Source organism: Hyperoodon ampullatus (assembly GCF_949752795.1).
Source record: "Hyperoodon ampullatus genome assembly, chromosome: 4".
Classification (NCBI taxonomy): Eukaryota; Metazoa; Chordata; class Mammalia; order Artiodactyla; family Ziphiidae; genus Hyperoodon; species Hyperoodon ampullatus.
In genome coordinates, this window is record NC_136917.1 from 122344396 (window position 1) to 122361167 (window position 16772).

General features: G+C 39.6%; 1 protein-coding gene across 8 annotated transcripts in view; it reads right to left on the reverse strand.

Moving 5' to 3' along the window:
• MAST4 (microtubule associated serine/threonine kinase family member 4) overlaps positions 1 to 16772 on the reverse strand; it is a gene marked incomplete at its 5' end in the record, with an annotated part of 573576 nt that overhangs the window by 37645 nt on the left and 519159 nt on the right. For all 8 annotated transcript variants that reach the window (XM_079703236.1, XM_079703235.1, XM_079703242.1 and 5 more), the window contains 4 exons: positions 588 to 796; positions 7967 to 8052; positions 10665 to 10732; positions 14434 to 14566. In XM_079703236.1, coding sequence (XP_079559362.1) covers positions 588 to 796; positions 7967 to 8052; positions 10665 to 10732; positions 14434 to 14566 — 496 coding nt within the window. The remainder of the gene's footprint in view (positions 1 to 587; positions 797 to 7966; positions 8053 to 10664; positions 10733 to 14433; positions 14567 to 16772) is intronic.

Consider the following 16772-nt stretch of genomic DNA (forward strand, 5'->3'; position numbering starts at 1 on the left):
GGTGTCTATCTGTTAATCCCACAGTCCTAATTTATCACCCCCCTTCCCCTTTATAACCATAAGTTTGGTTTCTATGTTTGTGAATCTATTTCTCTTTTGTAAATAAGTTGATTTACATTATGTTTTTAGATTGGAAGTTAGATTTTCTTGAATGTTCCTTTCTCCTAACTCACCTTTAATTTCATACCATATACTAAAAAGGATATATTTTTAATACTTTCCTTAAGAAGATCCATTGTAATGAATGTTTTTATGATATGTGATAAAAATAAGTAGGAAAAATCCCATCACCTATATTCTAACTTTAATGACCAATTGAGAGGAGGTACTTAGGATGAAAAGCTATTAAAAAGGGAAAACAACCTTTTTCCAAATAGCACTAATTTTCCCTTTGTTATAGTAGAGCTGGCACTTTACAAGCAATTATGAGAAGATAATGACTGGGAATACAGCCACCTAATTGCCTGGCCTTGGTTCCTATGTGGATACAACCGTTGTATGGCACAAGTACAGAAAGCGTCAGCTGCACAAATGAGCCAGTGGTTTCTGGGTACAGGTGTCATGTTCTCTGTGTCAGAGTGACTCACCTTCGACATATTCCATGACCATGCACAAGTGGCGCCTGGTCTCAAAGGAGCAATACATGCTGACAACAAAAGGGTTTTCTGCAAAAGTCAGGATATCCCGTTCCACAAAGGCCTGCTGGATCTGGTTTCGGAGGATGAGGTTCTGTTTATTAATCTTCTTCATGGCAAACCTCTGCCGCGATTCCTTATGCCGAACAAAATAGACTGCCCTGAAAAGGAGCACAGAGTTGGGGTTCAAAGGAAGAGGGGATGTTTCTGGGTACAGTACACTACTTTTTTTTTTATGGTCACATAATAGCCAGGATTCAGCCCACATAAGCTATGCTGGCAACTACAAACATTCCATTCCAGGCCAAAGTCCTTTGGCTAATTGATTTTTAAAAAAATTCTTTCAATAAAAGTTACAGGTCACATATAAGGCAAATTCATTTCACTGCTTCATTTCACTGAAGAAAATGGACAGTCTCCAGAGTAAGCTACTTTCCAATAGCTAGCTGTTGTTTTCAGTTTTTCTATAACAGAACAAAATCTGATATATAAGTTAAAACAGGAAAACAATGAACAAAAGTACATACATATTCTGAGCTAGATCCTTTCTAGCATTAGATATCTATTAGGCATTTTTTCACAACTGACTAAAGCAGTAATTTTCTATATGGTACTCATGGGATCTACAAAAAGGGACCATAGACTATAGCTTCTTAAAGTAGCTGACTTCCAACTTGAGAGTAATTTACTTCCCATGAACTTTCTAGATAAATAAGAAGTATGTAATAGGTCATATGAGGCTGCCCTCCCTGCTACGAAGAGTAGCATTATTTCTTCACTACAGACCTTGGCATGAATTACACCTATGCCTGTTTCAACAGGAAATGCATTTCCCAACCTAAAAGGGGGTCCAGAGTACACTGCATTTCTGGTCCATGTGACCCACAGCTGAGGTGTCTGGCAACTTTACTGTAAAATGAGCAGGCTGCATGGAATTTCTGCCAGAAGCCTCATCCAAATACTCTACAGAACCAATTCTGTCTGGGTAAAGACAACGGACTCCCTGAAGCTTCAAATGATGTAGAGAAAAGAAGTAATTCAGAGGAGGATCCTTCAAACCCCACCTGGAAATGATGAGCAACAAGGAAAATGTCTTGGACATTTGTAAATTGGGCTCCTTTTCTCATAAGTTACTCCTCACTTATCTCATTATTAAGGGACAACAGGTTTGAACTCTCAGGTTAGGCAATTCTCAAATAATTAATAATTTACCTAAAGAGCTATCATCATTAGAAGAGTGTAATAGGTTGTAGGAGGCTGTCCTGAAACAAACGCAATGATCAACTAAGTAATAATTTACCTGAAAAGCTATCAATCATAGTAAAGTACATCCAGTAGTCTGTTTCCTAAATAAGGGGTTATCTGAGTGCATTTTTCACTAGGGATTTTCATTGCCTCCAAAAAATGAACTCGAAGGGGACTAGGACACCCTATATTCCTGTTGGACCAATATGTCAGAGTGATCCACTTACATAAATCTTAAGTATATTCAATCTCAGTTTAACCAATATTCACATTTTCCTCTTAAGCGTTCAACTAGGAATTCCTCTTTCTTTGAAGTGTGTACGTCTTTGTCTTTTCATCGTATCCATCTTTTCCCTTCACTCACAAAATCACACATTTGTGGGGTCTCTGTTTAAACATTCTTTTTTTTTTAAATCTTTACTCCTTTTTCTCTCTCCTCTTTTCTCTGGCCTTCTAGTTCTTCCTTCCCTGTATAGTAAAAAGCTGTCTTAGCCACAATCCACATAACCAACTCGAGGAATAAGCTGGTACTCTTATTCCCACTGTACAACAAACTGACAAGGGAGCTGGCTGGCTGGATGCCTACTGCTTTCCACAGAGGCTAGGCACCCTCTTCAGGATTCCCAAACACTTGGGCTCCCACCAGCTGGGCTAATTTCTACACCTGTTCTTCTGGCTAGGCTTGATATCATGACTGACTAATTTAAACAAATATTTAAACTGATGAAACACGAGTGTGAAAAGAGAAAGCACTGTTGTCTATAAGAAAACTGAGTGGAATGCTTGGGAAAGCACTGATAAATGTGAGTTACTAAATAAAATTCCTATTGATTTAGTATGAGTGAGAAGATTCCAAACGCTGAGAAAATAATAAAAATCTAGACAGACTGCTTCCAGTTCTTGCTTCACCTGTAAAAAAGCTAAAAGTGGGAAACAACACAGTACAGTCAGCCCTACATAGCCACAGCTTCTGCACCCTCAGATTCAATCAACTGAGGACTGAAAAATATTAAAAACAAACAAAAAAATCCAGAAAATTGCATGAAGCAAAACTCAAATTTGCCACACTGGCAACTATTGATATTTATGCAGCATTTACATTGTATTAGATATTATAAGTAATCTAGAGATGATTTAAAATATATGAGAGGATGCCATTTTATATAAAAGGACATGAGTATCTGTGGATTTCGGTATCTGAGGGGGGTCCTGGAACCAATACCCCTTGGATACCAAGGAATGACTGTATAAGTATTGTTTATACTGGCTGTCTTATAAAGGGCTTACATCGAAAGGCTAGTCAATTTACAATATTTAGGTTAAATTAAATTTATAAATATTTAGGTTTACAAATACTTAGGTTAAATTAAAATGTTTAAAGTACATGTCATTTTTTGGTGATTTCCTACTTCAACTTTTTCATTTACCAACTACTCATTCTTTCTGAATCAGATTAAAGGCTACGACAATTTTTTTCTTTTTCCAATTACTGATTGGATAAAATCAAGATCCAAAGACACTTGAGCTTCTCCTAATCAGAAGCTGATAGCAGGACAGAGAGATTCAAAGGGAGCACAGAAAAGAACTTGGCCTCCCCTTACATATATGAGACAAGCATTGGCAGATATTGTCATGAAGAGGGATTCCTGAGATACAGAATCTGTTTTGTTTTGTTTTTTTGTGGTACGCGGGCCTCTCACTGTCGTGGCCTCTCCCGTTGCGGAGCACAGGCTCCAGACGCGCAGGCTCAGCGGCCATGGCTCACGGGCCCAACTGCTCCGCGGCATGTGGGATCTTCCCGGACCAGGACACGAACCCGTGTCCCCTGCATCGGCAGGTGGACTCTCAACCACTGCACCACCAGGGAAGCCCCAGAATCTGTTTTTTAAAATGAACTTTAGAATTGAAAATGTTAAAAGGAAAAAGCCAGTATCTTTATATGAGCACTTGCCTATTCTTGAGAGTCAACTGGAATACAGCTCACTTTCTATCACTTCTTTCAATATTTAATATTGAGTAAGTTTAGGGCTGAGGACCTCCAGACATATGATACTGTGAACTTCACTTTTAGACGATCAGTAGGCTGCCATTTTGATTTTCAACCAAGCTCCACCATTTCTTACATAAATAACTGTTCCTCAATATGTTTGAGAACAACAGGAAGTGAAGGAAAAAGAATAGGGTTGTACATGATTTTATGAAAGAACAAAAGAGAAAGATACCTCAGACCCAATTTGACCAGTACCTACACTAGGTACTGTGTAAAAAGGCCTTCAATTTTCATTCTTAGATTTTCAATTCATAAAATTTGATTTGACTTTCTGTCTTCCCTTGCTATTGTACTTAAAATAATCAGGTAATCCTTAGGGAAATTTACCTAAACCAGTTGAAATTCATCCTATAGGTAGCTTGAGATACCATTTCCTCAGGAGAAACATATCTCGATCAAGTTGCAAAAGTCAACTAGACTTAATTAGAATTCCCTGTAGCTGCATTTTTGTTTGTTTTGTTTATGTTATGTTTTTACATTTCTGTACTGCTTTGGAAATATTATTTCTAATGCGGAAATGTGTTTATTTCGCAATACGTGTTGTCTGTCACGTACTCCTTTCCTCCACTCTTATAAATTGCTGTTCTAAATCTACTCAAGTCAGAAGAGAGCGAGGCAGAGGGAGAGAGAGGGGGGAGGGAGAGGCTGAAAAAGAGAGAGAGAGAAACAGCGGGACAGACAGACATCTAACACTGCTAAGCAGAGCTGCAAACTGCCCAAGGTTATAAAACTAGACCGAACTGATTTGGCCCCCATTCCTCTGTTTTCTGGCCTCAAGGGTTGCTTTCTTTGAAAAGGCTTCTGTGTCTCTTTTCCTACACTGACCCGCCCTGTAAAATAGGAAGACCCAGGAGTGGGAGGTGATGCATGGGGAGGGGCAGCCAGCGGAGCGAAGCATCACTCCACTCATGCAGAACTCAGGCGGGGGAAGGGAGAAATGGAGTCGGAAGCAGGCAGGATCTAGAGCAGAATGAATCAGTCCTACTGGGAGTGTGAACATCTCATGCATATAAAATTATGCATGAATCTGAGAGCCTGATACATGAATCCCGGTGAGCAGATCTGCATGTGGGAAGGAGAGTGCAAGTGCTAGGGGGAAGCTGAGGGGAAAGGCTACCAAGAGGGAGCATCGTCAACTTGCACACCTCGTCTCTCAGGTACATGACCCTGTCCTTTGAGGGCTAAAAAAAGCAGAAGGGGCAGCTAGGCTAGAAAGCAACGTGAAGTGGGGAAGAAGCGTTGTGCCTCTCAAATTTAGCTTTCTTACTTCAGAACATTTTAGGTCAATCTTATTCTTCTATTTCGAAAACATTCGGAATTGTTATTTAAAAATCTAGGTGGAAGCGCTCAATGGAAGCAGCATTCCTATACCCTAACTAAGATGGCTAAAAGTTATAAACGATATTCAAAGGGAGAAAAGAGCTCTGCTTGCAGTCAGAGTATGTGTGACCAGAATTGGGAGCCTCTTTCTCCACACCTGAGTGGAAGTAACATCAACACCTCACAAGGGCTTGTGAGAAGACAACAAATAAAGAGAATAAAGAGACTAGTCCAGCGCCTGGCACACAGGAGGTGTTCGCTTTCTACAAAGTGCTAAGTTGGCATGAAGGGAGGTGCAACGTCCAGTCAGGATCTGAAACCTGTTAAACAGAGAAGGAAATTGGGTGCTTCTCAAATTGGCAGATTGGCTTTATATCATGAATTGTCACCAAGTAGGATGTTGAGAAAACCAGGACGTGTTATAGCTCTCTCGAATGAAAGGGTTAGTTTCCACCATAACCAGTATTTGAAAAGTCACAGAACGGGTGTCACTCTAAGTCACTGATGTGAGCGAGGGACTCGGTTACAGGGATGCCTAAGAAAGCCTCGAACGGCTCCAATTCATGGACCTACGTGATCCATCTGTTCAGCCAATTCACAGAAGCCCACTATCAGCATCCTGATCAGGTGGGCCAATGGGTGTAGCTCCATTCAAATTTTAAGTTAAAAATAATTAAATCGTAGAGGAAGTCTGTCAGAAATGTAATGAGAGATTAAGTTGGAGAAGAGCAAAAGAGAAAAAAAAAGTTTTGGCTGATCGGCAGAGGCTCCCACAGGCAGCTTGTAAGCCCATTAATGACTTGGCCTGCGTCCTGGGTGTTTACTGATTCACAGCTTGTTTAACTTCTTGTATATTCCCAACCATTCCCCAAAGTGTGATATACCTCATCTACTATACAGTGGTTTAATTTGCACTACCAATGAGTTTACTCAACCAATTAGAACTCCAAATACTGCTAAGATATATGCCCAAATTTTATAAAAGTGGTGCTTCATAGACAATCCTATGCCAGAATTCCACTGGCAATAAAATTCAGCACTGCTGTCTCCCTCCCTCCCTCCCTCCCTCTCTCTCTCTCTCTCTCTTTCTCTCTTACTCCTCTTCCTCTTCCTCTTTCTCTTTCTCTGCTATGTGAGGACACAACAAGAAAGCAACCATCTGCAAGCCAAGAAGAGAGCTCTCACCAGAGCCCAACCACGCTGGCACCTTGACCCCAGACTTCCAGCCTCTAGAACTTACGCGGGCCTCTCACTGCCGTGGCCTCTCCCGCTGCGGAGCGCGGGCTCTGGACGCGCAGGCCCAGCGGCCATGGCTCACGGGCCCAGCCGCTCCACGGCACGTGGGACCCTCCCGGACCGGGGCGCGGGCCCGTGCCCCCTGCATCGGCAGGCGGACTATCAACCATTGTGCCACCAGGGAAGCCCTGAATGTGGATTTTGATGTTTGAATATGTTTTAACCTTGCACGATGTCTATACTAACAATGTATGGGTTGTTTGATAAATAAATATTTTTTTTAAAAATTAAAAAAAAAATTCAGCAGTGCTCAAACCCACAGATCCCTTAAATCAAAGTTCAGTCTCTTCCCTAATCAAACAAGAAATCCTCAGATGATCTCCAGAACTAAAAAGGACTAAAAGCCAATAATATATAAACAAAACCCACAAACAACTGCATGCTAAAACAATCTTCTTAGGTAGAAGAGTTTCAGTGAAGTCCTCAAAAGAAATAAAATATTGTAAAAATAAAACATCAGAAAGCATTTATAAGCCACATCAGGAAATATGCCATTTGACATAATCTTGAAAACAAATCAGTGAAGCATAGAAAGCACTCACAAATATTTAAGTTCTTCACTAAGTTAATGGTGTGGAAAATATTAGAGGTGAAAAAAACACCATAAGGAGAAACATCCCTTGTGGCCTAACAAAAATCGATTCTATCTCATCTGCTGTGTGTGTTATAAATGGCAATAAATGTCTGCGGGATTGTTTATTGCTGTCCACCTACAGATGGAATTGGGATTAATACTTAATTAAACTAGAGTTCTCGGCTGTCTAAAATGGATCAGGACATAGTTTGTGTATTAATTACTCTTCCAAACTATTAGTAACTCAGAGGGATCTTGTCAATATTGACCTTATGCCCTGAGAGGGAAACCGTGTATCTATAAAAATGAATCAAGGAAGGGGCACCACTTATGTGGTTGGACTATAGCACAGAGTTCAATTGAAAAAAAAAAATCCTGGTGTTATATAAAGACTAAAAGAAGTGTGTTGCTTTAAATTTTCAATCAGCCTCCTTATTAAAGTACTACTCTCCCAAGGTTGACTGCTGGTCAGATAGGAAGTACTGGCTAATTCTCAAGTAGAAATGCTACAAATGAATTTATGTATATTCAGATATATATATCCAGATGTGTATGTGTATCTACATAAAAACAGGCATATACAAAACTTTTCCCTTACTTTAGAAATTTTTACTTTCTAAAGTCTTCCTCTCCCATGCTCTAAAATGACCCCCAGGTCACTTGAAATGTTTTCTGATTGGGTATCCAATGAAAAATGATTTGGGCTTCACCTGTTACCCATCAATGAAGGAGCAGTGATCTGAAAACTCAAGTCCCCAACAACATCTATTTGGCATAAGATCAATGTGAAGAATATATTTCTCAGGTGTGTTAAAATATAATAGAGAGTTTTCCTGAATTACTCACCCATAGGCTCCATTGCTAATCAATTTAATCGTCTCAAAATCACTTTCCCGAGGTTTCCTTCGAAGTTTCAGGGAAGCATTAGAGCTCTTGGAGACAAAATATGGATGTTAAAAAATAGCTCAGAATTTAAGAAAATGATTTTAGCAGTAAAATAACTAATATTTGAATTGCATGCTTTATTGTTTAATATGTTCAAGTGCAGTATTCTAGCCAAAGGAACCTGGGGGATGGCTTTAAAGCTCAATTTTCCACAGCAGCGCTGATAAACTACTCCTCATGACTGGCTCAGTTTCATTTAAGTTAACATCATTTCCAGGAGATAGAGGCACCACGTTTTTGAAAATTCCTGATTTTTAATTTACCTCTGTAAACCATTCAGGTGAGCCTCACCCTAGTCTTTTAAAGTTTTAAGATTTAAGTCCAAAATGCCAAAGCTTAATTCTAGTTTCAGTCAATCAGAAAAGAATGGGCTGGAGTGGCCCTCTACGGGTTGGTGGATCACGTGGCTTCTCTGCCACTGACCAGAGCATGTCCATTTCATTCCTGTTTGGAAAAGGTAGTTGGCAACAAATGAGACAGCGAGGCAGAGCATGCCTGTCTTTCTTTACTTCCATCCACCGTAAGTCTTACTTACCATGGTTTAGACACCAATTTTCAAAAAGATAGCTCTTTAAAAAGTTTAGTTCAAAGGACACGAGTAAACAAAGTTGTTGTTGTTTTTTTTTTTTTTTTACAAAATTTTCTCACGCCCCATGTATCTTAGCACTGAGAGGGGGTTAACAGTCATTCTGCTCCCTCTGCAGAGACCAGAATCCCCTTCCCATAATTTTGGAAGAAACCCATGACTCTGAGGTATGTGCCATCCTCCCCCACTCAGCGCTGGCACCCGCCCACTCGGCTGCCCCGCCACCTCTGGAATATTCAGACCGAGCTTCCCACTGTCCTCAGTGCCTGCATTCTCTCACCATCCTGAGTGACTTCCGTATCTACACAGATAACTCAGCCAACAACCTGGCCTCTGGGCTACCTGACCTCCTCAATTCAACCAGCTCCTTTCTCTGTTTCTCCTTGGCCTCTGGCCATAGGACCTGGGTCTACTCATCACCTGCCAACACCCCACTTCAGAAAACATCATCCAAGACTGGGACCCCTTACTTGGTCAGCCACCCCACTCCGACTGCTCTCCACAGCTCCAGCTACAAGGCCCTGAACCAGCCCTCTTGTCTCATTAACTCTTCCTCACCTGAGTGACCTCACCCTTGCCTATGGATGACTCCTAAGTCACCTAGACCATCCACCAAAAACTCTCCCTCTGAGGGCCGGAAGATGCCACACTTTATATACAATTGACTGCTTGACGGCTCTCCTTGGATGTCTCAAAGGAACTTCAGCTTAAGCTCACTCAAAATTACGGCAGTTATGATGAAACTAACAAAAACAGCTATCATTTATTTAGCATATGTGAAGCTGTCCTAACCATTTTACACAGACTACCTTATTTAATCTTTTTTTTTTTTTTTTTTTTTTTTTTCGGTACGCGGGCCTCTCGCTGTTGTGGCCTCTCCCATTACGGAGCACAGGCTCCAGACGTGCAGGCTCAGCGGCCACGGCTCACGGGCCCAGCCGCTCCACAGCATGTGGGATCTTCCCGGATCGGGGCATGAACCCGTGTCCCCTGCATCGGCAGGCAGACTCTCAACCCCTGCGCCACCAGGGAAGCCCCTTATTTAATCTTTTATATCTATTTTACAGTTGAGGAAACTGAGGCACAGAGAGATTTTTTTTCCCCAAGCTAGTAAGAAGTGAAGCCAGCTTTGAAATCTGGAAAACTGACTCCAGAGCCTGGATTTTTAAGCCCCCAGGCTACACAGCTGCCCCTCTTTCCTGACCAACCCCCGATGCTGGGGGTGGTCCATCCTGGTTCCTCTTCTGCTATTCACAATTAGGAAGAATGGCACCAGCATCCAGGACCTCTCATCTGTGTCACTGCTGCAGACTTTCAAATGGCCTCCCCAGGGTCACTCCAGCTGGCTTTCCTCACCCCATCTACTTCCTACACTGCAATCAGTGTGATTTTTTTTTCACGTCGTTACTCTGTTTGGGTCATCTCCCTATCTACGCCTCCTCATCCTCCACACACATACATTTCCTCCACAGTTCAACAGCTTCCCACTGTTCTTTGAAAGAAACAATTTGACAAAGATGAACAGCAAGCACGTCTGTGTCCAGTTTTTACCCGAGCTCTCTAGGCTGCACGGTCTCCCTCACTCTTAAGCCTTCAGATATACTCACTCCCTTGTGTCACATGACGGTCCCTTGGCCTGGAATGTTCCCTCTGCCCTTTCTCATCCTAGTCACTTCTCACATCTCGAGTGTCCTTTCCTTAGGAGATCTTTCTGGACTGGTAAATCTCTTTATGTTATGAAGGTAAATCTCTTTAATGTTATGTTCCAGGAGCACATGGCCCTTTTTCTTTATAGATCTTATTCAAGTTTCTCATTTTGATTTTTTGTGCATGATTTCTCTTTATTAATTTGTTTCTCTTTGAAGACAGGGGCTAAAACTGTATGCCTGGTGCCTTGCATATAGAAGCACAATAAATATGTGTTGAACAAATAAAGTAATTAACACAGCCAAAATCTCCAGATGCTAATAAACAGAAAAACCAACATCATATTTCATCAAGAAAGATACTTACTTTCACTGATTCATCTGTTTCTGGTGTTTCTGCTGTCCCACTATCATAGTTTCCCAGCTGAGCCATTTCTAAATTAAAAAAAAAAAAAAAAAAGCTAAGTTTAAGAGAAATAGGACAATTGTAACTAGACAAGAGTACTATGCTAAAACAAAAGAAGCACAATTTCTCCAATATTAAAAAATTGTGCTTTTTACTCTATACTCCAATGTACACATGAGAAAATCTTAATTCCAAAATGGCAAGAACCAACAACTGATATTGATATTTTGAAATTGTTCATTTCAAGCCCTTTTTCCTAGAACTCCATTTCTTATGAACACATAGACACAGCTACTTAGAGCTGGACCTCTGCTCATGTTAGCAGGATTCACTGGCTGACATAATCACCACAGCTTGGAAAGGGTTTGGGGGCTCAATGATTATGCTTGTAATCAGATATTCAAGAGAGGCAAGTTTCCCAGGCATCAGAGATGCACTGACTACAGCTCAGAGATGAGTCTCAAGTTGTCATGAGCATCCCTTGCTCCATTCCTTCACGTCCACTGAGAGCTGGCCCTCCTAGTACATAAGGATCCACAACTTGTCAGAAAGGAAGCAATAGTAGTTGTTAAGAGGAGTTTGGAGTTGAAAAGACTCAAGTTGCCACCACTAAGAGCACTTACTAGTGGCTTTTTTTTTTTTTTTTTTTGCAGTACGCGGGCCTCTCACTCTTGTGGCCTCTCCCGTTGCGGAGCACAGGCTCCGGACGTGCAGGGCCAGTGGCCATGGCTCACGGGCCCAGCCGCTCCGCGGCATGTGGGATCTTCCCGGACAGGGGCATGAACCTGCGTCCCCTGCATCGGCAGGTGGACTCTCAACCACTGCGCCACCAGGGAAGCCCTTACTAGTGGCTTTTTAACCTTGGGTTCTTCCTCTGTAAGATGGGAACAATATTGTTTATCTCTTGGATTTTTTTATGAGTATCACATGTGATAATGCATGTAAAGCTCTTAGCATGCTGACTAACAAAAATTAAGTGCTCGCTGAATGTTGATTGTTATTTATTACCATTAATTATATCATGTAAAGTAGTCAGTACTAGGCTGGATGCCACATGCTTGACACCAGCCTAAATTCTACCCTAGTGGTCTAGTTAAGAGACAAAGCATTTCATTGCTCAACCTACATTGGAATGCATCCTTAAGTCTATATAAGTAAATGAGAAAACCTAATTTATTTTATCGTTCATTTCGATTTTTATCAAACAATGCACACTTAAGAAAAAACAAAACATGTTTTATTAAAAAAAAGAACATGAAAAAAATTTCTCCAAAACTTTAAAGGGGCTTATCACTAAGTGGTAGGACCACAGGTAATTTGAATTTTCTAATTTTTGAAAATCGAACGTGTATGATAAAAAGTTAGAGGTTTTAGTTACATATTTTTGTGTGCATCTAATATTATTTCTTAGGCTCTCAGAATTTTATGTATTCATGTTCTTATAAATATAATCATCTTTTTTTGGGAGAGATTACACATAAAACACATGAAGCAAAGTAACAATAGAGTGCTGTCTTTAGAGAAAAATTAACTCCAGAAACTAAAATAACTGGAGATTGACACTATCCCAGTTTACTTACAGAGGAAGTTCAGGAATTAAAAATGAGCTCAGTACAAACTGTGTGCTTTCTTGGTGTCATTCAAATGACCTCAACGTCCTATGTGACTAGCACTTTAGATTTATAGACTAGGAGGTAGACTATAATGTATTCAGTTGGAGGGGCTCAAAGGGGCAATTTTACTATTATTTATTTATTAAGCATTATTACATCTTAGGTGCAGAGGTTAACTCATATAATCCTAAAAACAACCCTGTGAATAGGTACCATTATCCAGTTTTTATGGAAAACACTGAGGCACAACAAAGAAGCTCATCATAGTGTGATCAAGGTCACACAGTCTGCACTGACACTCTGGGTAGTCCCATTCCAAACTCTCACTCTTAACCTTCAAATGTCAGGCTTTAGGTCTGCTGGTGTCCATGATGATAAGAACGGAAACAAATGTAGATCAGAGTTTGCAATAATCACATTTTAAGTGATTAGAGCAAACAGATTAAAAATTACCCTCAGATCTGAATCAAGAAAATTAAGTGTTAAAAGTTAAAAACAACTCGCAGTGATAGATTTGTATAATTAAACATGAAACTTGTCAAAAATCACTATTAAAATGTTTTAAAGACAATAAAGGCATATAAATGGGCCTCAGGTTATTCACCTACCAAAGGTTCAGCCTACAGTGATATTTACTACCAGGTAAGAAAACTGTGAAGAGCTCACTCAGTCTACAATTCAAAGGCTGACACAACTAACTCTGCCGGCGTGAAGAGTCACCGTAATATACTTTGACAGTCTCCCCTACTCCAATTACTTTCATAAAAAAACAAATTAAAAGATCGTTCTGTTTTAAATAGAGTTTCTGCTAAATAACTATTATCTGGGAAATACATATTATTTGTAAGCAGTGGGTAGTAATGGAATGGAACCAAGAGTCAGCTTTTGAAGCAGGAAGCTAAGGCATCATTTTGTAATGCCTGAAGAGATTTTTAAAACTCATCTAAATACCATTAAACATCTGCCCTTTTTATTTCAGTGATTTAAACCATTTCTGAAGACTCATGATTCAAAAAGGTAAAGATGGTAATTTAAAAGCTATGGGGAAAAAATCTCTCCCCAGGGAACTTTTCACAAAAGCAGCCACCAGACTCTGATAAGTGATGAATCTGTTGTGGTACTGCTTTCAGTACAGTATAAATTTATCTGGCATTATCTCCCGGTAATGCATGCATCATTTCACTGGAAGCAAAGATTCGATGGCCATAAGAGCAAATAAAGCAGGGGAAATAGGAGAGCAGGCAGAGAGCAGCAGGTTCCCTGGCTGTAGATGGGAAAATATCTGCCAACTGTTAGCATCATCACAAACAATTTAGCATATAACACTTTGCAAATTCAACTTAATGACCCAGGAAGACAATTTTGAATAAAGGAGTCTATGATTGTTTTTGAGTCTTTTCAGGCAGTATATAACCTAAGTGTTTTAAATGACAATCCCAAACAATAATGAACAGGAAAAGGTGGTGGAAGGAGTGGTTTCCCAATATCAGATTTGAAAAAAAATCATTAACAGGGTGCTTCCTCTTCTCTGCATTTAATAGCATTAGACCTATTTTTTTTTTATTTGAATCAACCAAGAATCCTTGTATAAGTTCTAAAAAACATTTCCCCCCGACTGGCTCTCCAATATATTACTATTTTTCATACCTTTTTGAGACAAGTAAGTAAAAATAGATTTACGAACACTGAACCTGATTTAAAGTTAATCATCAGTTATCAGTCACCTGACTCCCAAATTACATTTAAATGTCACTTTTAAATTAAATGTAATTAATTCCTTTACCAACATTTTCAAAATGTGCACCCTTGAGAAGAATCCAAAGGAGCTCTGCAAGAGAAAAAATAACCCCAGAGAAGATGGAAATCTAAACCCTTCTTGGATGCTCTGGAATTGTTAGGCTGATAAGACTCTAGGATTTCAAGGTCTCTTCCCTACTCTAGTTAAACACAAAATTCAACATATAGTTCTTTCCTTTAAATCACAGTTGGTCCCCAAATTTGGCCTTTTCAATAGATAGAGCCAAAACATGAGGAAAAAATAAAGACTTGCCACTAAGTTTTTCCATGAGACCACGGTGCCTAAGCAAGTAAAAGTTTAGCCCAGTCAGGGTACTCACCTTCCAGAGGATCCTTATTGAGACCCAGCTGGCTAATGATGTACCTGGGAATGTCAGTTTTAATACCCTGTCCTTCTTTTGCATGGCCTTCTGCTGCTTCCAATAGGTAGTAAAATTCTTCAGGATCAAATTCCTAGCAGAAGACAAACAGAGATGGATACTTCTTCGAGCCAAAATTGTCTGTGGTTTTATTACATAAACCACATTCACAGTAAAATTGCTGGATATACATGGTAATAAGTTATTTACACAGAAAGAAGGCAGATGGATTACTTCATTTAAAAAGCATATAATTTTCAGCTCATATTCAAAGCCTAATCATATTCTAAGACAATACATTTCAGTACTTGGTAACCCAAAGAGAATTTCCATTTCCAACTTCCTTGTAATGTGACTTTGAAGGTACTAGGTTCCACTTAAGATATCTATCTTATTGAAAATGAACAGGTCGGAATTTTTAATTGTGCCTTTTTAGTAAAGTTTTAAAAGTCTGTGAATCTCATCCAGAAGATTCAGTTTCTCTCTCTATACAAATAGCCACAAAAGAAATAATGTTAGGATGCATTTTTCTCAAAGGTTTTGTAGGAAACTCCCTTGGTACAGAGGTGTCCAAAAATATTAGAAAGAAAAATCCCCAAATTTTATCACCAAGCTCTAAAATTAAGTTATTAATATTCACATAATGTGAACATTAAGAAAGAAAAATATGAAATTAGTACTTCCAGTTACCTCTGTCTTCAGTAAAAATTTGGGAACACGTTTTTCCTAAGTATTTTACTTTATTTTGCTGTCTGTTGCTTCCAGTATGTAATAAAAATCTTAGGATCACATCACTCTAGATGGATGCCACGGATTTATGTGTTATAAACAATTATAGATTTAAAGCACAGTTACTGTTTTCAGTTAGATTTCCTAGATCCTCCCACTCCCAGAATTTTTCTCATTTTGATTAGTGCCCCATATAGGCAACTGTGGAATCTCTGTATTTCACCTGAGAATTACTCAAGTATTTCTAAAGGCCATATGAAAAAGCATGCTACAAATGGAGTAAAGCCAAACCAATGTCCACGCTCAGTACCCTTTACATAAACCTACAACCAGAGACAAGGCAAGCCTGGGACTACAGGCCTAAGATGACTGGTTGGGGGAAACATTCCCTAAAACTCTCAAACTCCAGTTTCATTTGAGCTTTAAACATCATGGAAAGCAGCAACATCTTCAAATCTACTTCTAAGCTCACTTGGTTCTATCTTTGATAGGCTACATGTACTTTTACTGTTTCTCTTCTGATTAAGAGTGATTACTGTAAAAAAAGTCATTTCCCCTTTTAAGTCAACATCTCTCTTAGCATGTCTGCTGCCTTCCAGAGAAGCAAGTTTTGATGCTAAATGGTATTTTCCCCCAAATTGAGCAACTGCAGGGAAGTACAAGCCTGTGGTGCATAATTCAAAAGGTACAACAGGAAGAGCAGGAAAAACTCAGTCTCCTGCCTGTATCTGCCAGTCACACAGTTCTCCTCCCCAGAGGCATCCTGAGTATTTTTCTTTCCCTTTATCTTTCCAGAGACACTCACTGCTGAATGATGCTTTTGATTCTGTGATTCCAAGGGTCCCAGCCATTGATGGAAAGCCTTCCTCCGCCACACACCTACCTTTCTCCTCCAGACTCACCTTCCACCACATCTCACTATGCACAGGTATATGTTTATGGGGCTGTAAACATTTCACTGTTATAGAAAACTATGAATCTTAATTAAAATAAGAGCAAAACCAAAGCAATATCACCATGTCTGTACATATGTGTACGTAAAATTCTGAAAAGCTGTATTGTACTCAGTGTTATAAATAACTATTAGTGAAACTTAAAACTGAGTTTTGACACTACATTAAGCCCCATAAAACTCTTATGTTCGAAGCTTCGTCTTTGTTCAGTGTTGACTGAAATCTCAATCAAAATTACATAAAATAAAGCAAAGATTTTAAAACAGGAAAATGGTCACTGACTAAAGAAAGTATAATTGATAAAACAAACTAGTCTTGGAAAGTCTCATTCCTTTAGGTCTGGATAAGGCCATACTGTATTCTCCAAATGGACTCCTGACTAGCACTTATTTCGAACATGCCACATTTTAAAAGTAACAATTATAACCACAGGTCACCACATATCATATCTCTGATTTCCCTCTCTCTTCATCTTGGCACCTCCAAAAAAGCGGGGTACAGAGAGTGTTCTAAATGAGCTACAACATAGAAATTATGCTGAGATAAAGTCAAGCACATTATTTCATGATCATTTTTTAGGTTTGACCAGACTGTGATATAACTAGCTCTTAACACAAC